The sequence below is a fragment of the Falco punctatus genome (genome assembly GCF_963210335.1).
Source record: "Falco punctatus genome assembly, contig: scaffold_23, whole genome shotgun sequence".
Taxonomy (NCBI): Eukaryota; Metazoa; Chordata; class Aves; order Falconiformes; family Falconidae; genus Falco; species Falco punctatus.
In genome coordinates this window covers 12,881-23,850 of record NW_027660078.1, presented here as the reverse complement: position 1 = coordinate 23,850, position 10,970 = coordinate 12,881, and the positions used below count along the sequence as shown (strand labels likewise).

Sequence of the window (10,970 nt, the reverse complement as noted above, 5' to 3'; positions counted from 1 at the left end):
GAAGCATCTTCCCCTTCATGACAAATAGCAAAAGTGAACAGGACCGTTGATCCGGAGGGAGACTAAAGAGTAGCAGGTGAACCACCTCTTTTAGCAGCTGTACCTTCTCTTTCTCCAAAGCCAGGAATACTATTTGCAGCATTCCTACCCTACCCTTAAATCTTCCCGTATCTTGGTTTAGTTCTTCATCAAGATTCCTTTTCAGCATGACGTATGATTGCTGAGCATTTGCAAAAAGACTTTCCATTTCTGTTTCTCCTATTTTGCTGTCGATAAAGCAGTCCCTGGGAAAATCATCACTAAATCCAGAGTCTTTTCCAAGTTCCCTCTCTGTTACAAAAAGTGCATTTTCATCACGTGTAGAAACTGGTCTTATTTTAGGAATCATATTAGAAATGTCATCCAAAAGACTTGTTTTAAAGCTGTATCTCGGGGAGTATTCACAACCTCCCACTGCATTACTACTACTTCCAGTTTCATTCTCTTCCATTTCCATAGGAGGCTTTTTTTTTCTCTCTGCATTTGCTAGAGGCACCTTTGTATCATTGATATTATTTGTGCAATCTCCTTCACCTGTACTCCAGGTATCTTCTGTGTTTGCATTTCACTTATCTTGATCAGAAAGGACACCAAGACTTGGATTACAGTTTCCATTTTGGGTACTTTTCCACCTAGCATAAGTTTAATGTCTCCAAATTCACCTTTACTTTCTAAGCTGTTACTTGATTCTGTTGCATGAGATGAAACAGCATGAGAACTCTTCAGCTCAGCACTGAAGCCATCTTCTGACATTTCTTCCACAAGGGAAGGAGTTTTCCCAGTTTCATTAATTTCACCAAGCAGCTGCTTTAGTTCTGCTGTAACGTTTTTAAAACTTGTTTTCAATTCCCTCTTCTCATTTTCAACCCACATTCTTGCATCTCTTTCTTTCCAAGGTTTTGGACTTAGAACTGCTTGTCAGCGCTGTGCAATTCCTCATTTTCTGCTGTGAAATTTCTGATGTGAAATTTCTGCCTTATCAGTGTGATTTTCATGTGCTGTTTTTTCTATCAAGTTGATAGTTTCTACAATACATTTATCCTTAAGTAAACAGGTACAGACAGAAAGATTATCAAGAAAAAAAAAAATTACAGTTGATGTATGCAATTTCTGTTGCAAACTCATCCTATAATAGAAATAAGGCATTTTGAAAGCCATTTTTATAAGAAAAATCAAGGGACACCCTAGGCATTAGGGTTGCTTTTACCTTTTAGCCTGCTTGCTTTCTGTAACTGCCGGCGCTTGTCACAGAGCATGTTTATTTTTCATGTTTTATTGCTTTAATACCGTTTTTCATTAAAACTGCCAACATTTTTCTCACCCACCCTCCTCCCTCCATCGTGCTCTGCCGTCTGGCATTGTACAGTCCCCGGCCACCTAAGCTAACCCAACGGGAATGAACATGACAAGCTTCTTACCGTTCACCACACAGAGAACTGGCTAAGGGAGGATTATTTCTTCACCCGAGCTTCAGAAATAATGAATTCCACTCCAAGGTGCAAAGGAAAGGATTTATTAGGGAAACCTGCCTGCTCCTGCCCTCATCCCAGGAATCAGGAACCCAAGCTCGCAGGAAAACCGCACCACGCCTTAACCCTACCCAGCCCCCTCAAGTCCCTGTCCCCACGCTCTGTTTCTCAACAGCTCCCACTGCTTCTGCCCCGTGTCACAGTCCTGCCCACACGCCCCTTCCCCTCGTGGTGCCTCCTGAAGAGGGCCTGCAGCCTTGGTGTCCCAGCGGGCTGAGACCGTCACGCTCCTCGCGCTCCTCTCGTCAGCCAGGCCCTGTTCTCCCGCGGCAAAGACCCCTCCGCTCACAAGAGGGAAGGAGCACCTCAGCCAGACACCACCTGTCTCACCCTCCCCCTTCCCAAGCTCACTGGCCAACTACTACCACCTTGCAACAGGCTTAAGTCCTGCGCTTTGCCTGCTAGAATTAGGCACGTCCCTCTCTCGTGATGCCCGGCTGTGGGGTGGAAATCATTTGCTACGCTGTCCCTTCGGGTGTTCCAGAGGACGCCAGACCCCGCTGTGCAGCCCTGCCCCGCACACCCAACACAAGCAGGACGCCTGCCTTATTCCCCTCTAGGATACCCTCCGAGAAAACCCTTTTCAAACACTTCACGTGGCCAAACAAGAGCACATTTTGCAGAGGCTTGGGAAGCATCAGAAAGGTCACCACATTTCAAGGCGTTCTCTTTGATCTTTGTCTTACAAAGAGGAAGACCGGCGTGTTTCATCAAACAGATCAGCGTATTATAGACAAATCTCCCTCTTCACTTGAACATGCGTTTTGCACAGGCAAAAAAACCCGCATTTGCCTGCACTGCTTCTCAGCAGTGCACAAGAGGAAAAACACCCCTCAAAAATTAAGCAAACCAACTGAAAACAAATCAGTGTAACAGCAAGCATCCGACATAGTGACAAGGATTTTACCCCACCATAAGACGACTGTATCCAACTCTCCTTCAGACTGTAACGCAGCCTTCACCTACAGGACTCTCTCTTCAGCAATATTCACAGACTGATAAGTTTTCTTTACCTTAGTGTATAATACAACTTACTGAATCAGACTGTAATCCAAAATATTTGGGCTTACATACCTGCACCCCATAATATTCAATGGCATCCTTCACATCGTCTTTTTCAGCTGATGATGACATATGAAAAGTAGACCCCGAGTTCTCACCTGCAGTGAAAACCCACACATTTTTATAACCAGCATGACTTAATACTACTTATTTACACCTAGAGTGCATCTTGAATCATCCTACTTGTGACAAAAATCTTAACATAAAATAAATCCCCTCAAATTCGTGCACTCCGAGACAAAATTATCATAATACAGATTTAAGATGCATCTGGGTGAATTCCTTTCTTCCAAGGCATTCTACTTTTTAATGTAGAAGGGAAATTTGCTGAAAATCACTACATATGGTCACAAAGAGGCCATTCCTGTTTCTTAAACATGCACAACCTCTCTCTCATACATAGATACACACCTCTGTATCTCTGACACACAGTGAGCCACATAGTATTCCTCCAGCAGTTTCAGTTTCCCTATGTGTTGCGCACAGAAAATCATGAACAACAAAGTCACAGGCTTGAAATCTTGAAGACCCCAGCTTTATTCCTTGCACGACACAAATGTGTCTCTAGACATGGATCTAGACAGAGTATTTCAGTCAAACTGCTGCCCCATCTGTTCCAGAAGACATGGACGGGCCACTGAATGAAAGACAGGCTTGTGAAGTGTGGAGAAATAACCCATGATCCGGATGTTTTTACTGTTGAAAACTGGATTCCATCCTCTCCTCTCTCAGAATTTCTACGTAATACTGGACAGGTCACAAACTCCTCGGAAGCAGGCACTCACTCAGTCTGGGCTCCCCATTATGGGGTGCCTACCTTGAATCTCTGTTATATCTGAGAACTGGACTCCAGATAGTTCCAGACACAACTGAGAAGCAGCAACTCATTGTATTGTTTGTGTGGAAGGCACAGTGAACGTTTTGAAGGAACAAGTATTCAGAAAGAAACAAGTCCCAGCAGGTCAAGTATGGCATCTAAAACCAGAGATGGATTCTTTTCACCTTAATCACTCTGCATCTCCTTTCCTGCTCCATAATCCTACGGCTTCTACCTAATAGCCTTTCAATACACAAAGCTTCGCTGCTGGAGAGGGACACAACATTCTTCCCACAAGAAAAGCGAGCAAGACAGGAAGAACATAGACAAAATCATAAAAGTACAAAAGGGTCCACTATTTATGAGTCACAAGGCCAACCTCACTCTTGGCATTTTCTCCTGTAGGTGACTCCTTTTACAAACTTTCATTTTCTATGTGCTACTCCTAGAAGCCTCTCCACCCACGTACAGCAGCGGGTGGTCAGTCGGTCAGACAGACGGGGCTGCTCCTACTCTCCTTCCATGAAGGTACGCTTACCAGACTTCTTCTGTCACTTCACCAATGTTCACTCAGGTCACAAACAGAAAAATGCAGGCAGCTTCCTACCATGCACTTTGATACGCGCCATCACTCCCATCATGTAACATGGGCACCACAATTTTGCTTAGAAGATAGACTTCAATATTTTGTGGATGCAGGACAGCTGTGACACCTCTCCTGTCTGCACAACACAGACTGAATAAGCTTTTCTGGTCAACTGTATCTGCCTGAAAACGGGATAAAAGCAGACCTGCGAGCACCCAGAGTTTTGTACTGCCCTTCTAAGAATGCAAGTCACATTCTCTGTTCAGAGTACGTAGGTGTCTTTGTCTTTTGGATTCTGTTTCAGAGTGCAGTCACTTCAAAATTAGGTGCCATGCTGCTAGAATGAAAAGCAACCCTAACTCCTGTTCAGCCTTGCCAATCACGGTCAACAGGAAAGATTTCTGCAGCAGCTATTTGAGTCTGATGTCTCCCTTTTTAGGTAAGATTTTAATAACATTGGAGCCCCTAAGAATCCTTTTCCATAGGGTTTAATCAATCTTGACATTTCTGTATGATGGGTACAGAACAAGGAAGAAGCAGGAAAGATGAAAGGCTACAGTGTTCTTCTACCTGCAAAATTCCAGTTCTCATCGCGTCGGTAACTCGAGTCAGTAATTATTTTTCCAACCACTGGAAAAATAACTCAAAAAACATCAACTAAAAAGCTAAGGACTTCTCCCATTAGCTGTTGCAAGTAAAATTTCTTCTTTTCTTGGAGCAGTAATTCATGAGTCTATTTTCTGTGTTATTGGCTTCTGTCAACACTGTGAAAGAGGATGACTCCTCATTGTCAAGAGTTCTTCACTTTTAGCACAGGGAGAAATTCTTAGTTAAAACACTGGAAGAACCCTACTCCAAGGCTTCTGAAGAGCCCGTCATTCAAAAAAATGTATATAAAAAATTCACAGGGTAAACCAGAATCCAGTATTTTTGCCTGTCATTCCCCCACCTTTTACTCTGTCTGCTCTCTAGCTAGCATTGAAAGATGACTTCTAGTCATCGTAGTTCTTTCCAATTAGTCTTTACCTCTCCACTCTATTCTGAGACTTCCCTCCTCATAAATTGTACATAATGTACATAACGACTTTTTGCAGATTACAGTGGACAGCAGCTACTTTGCTATACAGAAAACATGAGAACACCGCTATTTTATTTTGACTCAAAAATAATTTTAAGAATGTATTCCTATGAGTCAGTAACAAAGTAAATAGAATAGGAAATTCCATCTCTCATTGGATATTTAATTATGCAAGATACTGTACCTGTTCTCCAGATTTATGAAATCAAGTTGTCAAGGATGGCATTCAACCCCTTTAGAGTCAGAAGTATTTGTGCTGCAGGAATCACGATGCTTTGCTGAAGCAACCTAAATTCCTTAAACCCAAATCCAAACATAAAATGTTTGAAAGAAAGAAATTTTTACATCTACTTCTTAGCACCTGACCTTCAAGATAACATATGGGTAAAAACCAGCATGATGCAAATGAATAAAGCCACACAGGAAAAACAGCTGACATGAAACGAGCCATGAAAAGGCAACCTTTCCTTTCTGTGTTTGTAAAATTGTAACGTACTGGTCCATTGTGGGGCTACACTCCACATTACTGTGGAATACAGACATAACCAAAACTCATGTTTTAACTGAACAACCTCTAACAAATATCTGTGTGTCTTACCAGAACACTGTCACTGCAAAATAAAGGGCAAAAGGGGACCTGTTGCTTACCCATTGCAAACACATGAAAGGGAGAAGAGCGAGAGGAGAAGGAGGGAGATACTTCTAGAGAGAAGTTGCATCTCCATTATTGTCAAAAGAACAACAACACTTTTTTTTTCTTCCCCTAAAGCGAAGATGCCAAAGAACTTGGAACTATTTGTATTCTATACTTAGAAGTTACAAGTCCACTTACTTGTCTACATATCTGTTCACCTCTCTCTGGTTTATATTGTCAATAGCCAATTGTAGAAACTCTAAAACCTGAGTGGCAAATTGTTTCTCATCTGATTAACAAGTGTGATTAATACAAAATACAACACAAATTATCAAATATGCAAATTGATAAACATTAGAACAAAGACATTAAAAACCCATTAAGGTTGCATATCCTCTCTCCAATACATAGCCGACCAGCTAGCTGCCTCAACTTTAGCCTTGTTTCCGAAGAAAAGAGAATTCCTGAAACACGCTGACACTAATTTCCTCCCATCTTGTCTCTCTTCCTCACTTCCTTCCCCTGCCTCTGAGCCTGCTGGTCATTTTCCATGATACAAGAGAGGGAAGCCTCAGAGGAATGTGTTTGTACATGTTTCAAAACAACTGCCGGGCAGGTAGAGAAAAGCCAGGCAAGTAATAATTCCTGAAAACTACAGCTACGGCACGAGCCCAAGAATTACCCTTTGTGGCTCACGGGCAGCTCCTGGACAGCCTAGCCTGCAGATCCCTAGCCTGGAATCAGCCACAGCACATGCTCAGAGAACCAGGAAAATCAGGAAGGGGGGGGGGTTGCGAAACTGAAAGAAAAGCAGACTTCAGGACTGCCTGAAAAGGGGAGATGACAGCAAGTACGGTGTAGGAAGCGTACATCACGGAAGGGTATGGACAGTGCTGAACAGCAGACTAGTGGAGGGAGCAAACACATACACAGAGGTATATTTCAGTAGACCTTCTGCTCCCGGGATGCCTTGCTAGAGCCATTCATTTCGTATTAGAAAGAAAATGGCAAGTACAAAGTGTCTGTCCATAAAAGAACGCTACAAAGAGATTGTTATGAATACCTTCAACACCTTCTGCATCTCCTAAGCCAAATTCCTCCAATAGATCTGCAAAACAAATCAGATGCTTTAATAAATACTCCTATCTAGAAAGGCTATGAAGCTAAACCCAGAACCACATGAAGTGAACATTACCTGATTTCTGTTGCTTTTTGTTAGGAGAGGTTTCATTCCTTTCCAAAACAGATTCAGGGGCCTTCAGCTATGAAAGACAATCCAATGACAAAAAAAAAAAATCACACTTAAAGTAACTCTATAATATTTAATGAGCTGAACAAGTAGTCGGTCTGACATGAACAAATACTTACCTGGGAATTGTTGGGTTTCTCCAAAAAGCCTGGAAGTGAAAAATGTTTTAGAAAGTGTTATTTTATTTAATTTTTATTTAATTCATAAAATTTTTACTCCATTCAACATCAGTAGTTTCTACAACTAAGTATCAGTTGCAAGCATTATTTCATCGAGACTGCGATACTTAACATTCAATTTACCTCATCATCCAGCATTTGTATCAGTATACAAGAAATGGACAATGCACGCTTCCCATCATGCACCTTGGATTTAAGAAATAATACTCACAGAACTAGGACAATCCATAGGCAGCAATAAGGATTTGCTTGTTAACAAAACAAGATCAAAATACTTATTTTGAGGAGCTGAATCCTGCTTTCTACAAAGATTATTTCAAAAGCCAAAGCTGGTCTGCTGTAATGAATTACCATAAAATAACACTACAAATTATATAAAATAACAGCTCTATGACCGTGATGTTGAGGGATATTTTCCTTTCCATCGATAGGACAGAGAAAACATGGGTGCAGACATAGAAATCTCATACACATCATTCAATGAGGAAGAATCAAACTAGTTCTTATCAGGTTGTTCTGGTTCAGCTTGCAAGGAAAGAAAAAACCCAAATTACAATTGGTTGTAATCTGCATTTATAGCACAGTTCCAAATAGTTTCATTTTTTTTAAGATTTTTTTCCAACATTAAATCACTTACAAACCCACACAATCTACTGGCCCACCTATATTTCTCAAGTCCTCTGCTTTAGTCATCTTAACAGTTTGAGTCCTTTCATGAAAGAAGCGTATGGAATGTTATTAAGAATGGCTCCATAGCAAAACTTTTGTATTTAAAAAAATAATTAAAAAACAAACAGCATTTGATTTCAGGAAACTTGGTGGTCTAGCAGTATGGAAATACCTTAGCAAGATTATCATAGTCACCTTTTATCCCCTTTTTGCACTGATTTTAAACTCATCTTAGTAGATTCATACAAAGCAGACTTTCATGACAACTACTCGACAAGTAGATTTACAAACTCCCAAGAGCTTTTAAAGTTTTGCTTCCAGCTTACTAAACTAAAACTGGATTAGCTTCTTCAGCTATTCTATTGTACTTACACTACAAGCAGGACTGACCATTTAATAAAAAGAAATCGTTCAGATAAGAGTTCTACCCCAACAGCAAAACTTCCCTGCCATTCTACACTGCAGATGCTCAAGAGACAGCGTCACAAAGTACAGGCAGAAACCCTGAACTTTTAGTCACATTTTAGCTCCTAGGCAAAGCATAACAGAAAGGTATAAAAAAATTAAGGCGGGGGGGAAAAATGCTTAGCCAGATCATACCTTTCTCCTGCTACATTATCATCCAAGAATGTTTAGGTGTTCAGACAGGTCAGCCCTAAACCACATACACTTTCAGCACTATGCCACAAGAACCCGAACCCAAAGAGATACAAACACATCCAAAGGGTACACGTAACGCAAACAAGGTAACTTCCTTTACAACTTGCCAGCAAGCGCCGTGATAGCTGGTGTTAATTAACAAATACTAAGCACTTCATTGCTATAGCGCGCACCCACACCGTAAGTGCATTCCTAAGGCAGACATCGGTAAAAGCTCACTTCAGCCTGTACGTGTTTACAGGCAAACATTTAGTCCACCACGAAGTTACCAGTGTGGCGCTCCCCTGAAACAATCCGTGAGCGTGCTCCGTGTCTGTCTGCAGCTGGAAGCAACACACCAGGTGATCCTTCTTCCGGACTTTCAGAATCCGTCTGTGTAACATAAAACACGGGCGTGAGCATCGGTACAAATTCTCAACTCATTTCTATGCAAAATGTTCCTGCTAAGCCAACTTGCACAGCACGGAATCACAAAAGCCTTTGATCAGCCCCTTGGAAAGGGCACGTCAAGACACAGTATATTGGAAAATCACAGCAGACTTGTGTGTTTTCAGATCTTAGGCAAAAACCTCACAACTCATCTAAACTATTCTGTCACGTTGGCAAACTGCACAGCTGCAAGAGAGAATTAACACGGTAACTCGAGCTGTGGGTTGTAACTGCAGGTCTGGGGGGGGGGACCCAACTTTCGGACTGAACTGGTACCCGATACTCAAATTTGTGCTGATGTTCCCCAGGCACACGTCCTGCAGTGGGGAGCGAACACATTGCTACTCCCAGTTGCAAGGGTTGAACAAAGACTATTTGGGCTGAACAAAGACGAGCAAGACAAAGCTTACAGAAACCAAGGCTACCTAAACCCCCCCAATAATATTTTAGCCTTGTATTTTTAAGAAGGAGATGGGGAAGAGTTCCTTCTTCCTCACAAGAAAAGTCAGAGGGGGTAAGCTACAGACTCTGCCCGCTTTCTTCTAACCCATTCCCACAGACAGGAAGAACTAAAAGGGCAAACACAGCCAGCATGTGTGGTATTTCTGTTGAACGCTACTCTCAAAAAGGGCCAAAAAGGTAGAAAGGCTCTTTTCCGAAGCAGCTCATCATCTAGGCTGCAGACCCTAAGGGCAACCACTGAACACGTCAGCGGAATAGAGTTGTGTGGTGAAAAAGCAACAATCCCGCCAGCCCCACTGAGAAGCTCAGACTATTTTAAGCAGCAAGAAACTTCACTGCCGCAATACTGTACCAGAAACCCAACTCCAAGGGCCAGTTGCCATGAGACCCAAATCATTAGCTCGACCTACCTTCATCCCAAGCCTCGCTGAACAGCTAGCACACAGCACAAGTATTTCAAGGGCCCCCAGTTACAAACATACAGCAGAACCAGGAGAAGGGGAAATAAGCCTCAGCCGCGGCAGGGCCCAAGCTCCGAGTGCTTCTGGATCTCGCTCCCCACCCCCGCCCCACTGGGAACCCCGGTGTCCTTCACGGGAAATACCTCAGAATCCCAGGGAGATTCAGCATCTTCCTCTTCCTCTGCTCCCACCGCAGTCAGGGCACCTACAAAGGCAGTAAGAGGTGAGACACTGAGCCCTTCTATTTCACTCTGCTTTTCCCCATCACCCCTGCGCCCAAAAGATGCACAGCGGTTCTGTTGCTGAGGACAAACTAAGCAGTGAGTGTTGAATTCAAGGGTTTCTTCACACCCAGCGCACAACATCATGGTACCTCCTTTGGATCGCCACCTCTCCAGCAGAAGATGGCTATGCACAACAGCTGACACAGCTACAAGCAGCACTGAAGACGTGTTTGGGTCACACTCTGGAAAAGGCTCCAGCACGCTGCAGCCCTGTGGCATACAGAGTTTAGGTCACCTGCTCTCCAGTCCACAGCTCCAGAAATTGCCATTGACTACCACCATCCACTGTACAAGAAGTACCATAGAAACACCACCCGACACATCTTCACGCTAAAATCACCAAGAAACAATGCTCCTTTTGTAGCACTACCAGAAAAGACCTTCCTTGACTAGCAGTTTTTACCCTGCACCTTCCCAGAAGGTAGACAGCTAAGCATTGCCATTTAAAAAGAGGAGAGGCTCACAGCCCAAAAACTCACCCCAAACACACAACTTGTCTCTATCTCAGGGGGCTAACATCCGAATCTCTTCTCTACCAGACACACGCAAGGCTCAGTCTCAGTAGGTTCCTGGCCAGATTAAACTATCTTCATTTCTCTGTTTTAAGCTAGTCCGTTAGGTAAAACTGATTCAGGATTCGCTCTTGTGGAGACATGCACACAAAAAACGGGAAAGGAGCTAGAGACCAGTGAGGGCACCCGTCCTAGCAGAGGGGAACTGCTGGTTCCAGCCTCAGCTAGGACTACTCACACTGTGCCAAATGCAGGCTTATGGTAAAATGCACAGACAGAAGAGCATGTATAGGCACAACACCTGGAATACAGCAGGTTCT

The 10,970-nt window shown here is 43.0% G+C and overlaps 1 protein-coding gene across 1 annotated transcript; it reads right to left on the bottom strand.

Annotated features, from left to right (window-relative positions):
• Positions 1-535: 535 nt before the first annotated feature.
• LOC308058028 (uncharacterized protein) lies at positions 536-9,172 on the bottom strand. The gene is made up of 5 exons (XM_080412038.1): positions 8,772-9,172; positions 7,114-7,142; positions 6,941-7,007; positions 6,809-6,853; positions 536-2,728 (listed from the first exon to the last, which is right to left on the bottom strand). Exons 1-5 carry the CDS (start codon positions 8,902-8,904, stop codon positions 2,583-2,585), a joined length of 420 nt encoding a protein of 139 aa, XP_080268164.1. The 5' UTR covers positions 8,905-9,172; the 3' UTR covers positions 536-2,582.
• Positions 9,173-10,970: the final 1,798 nt, after the last annotated feature.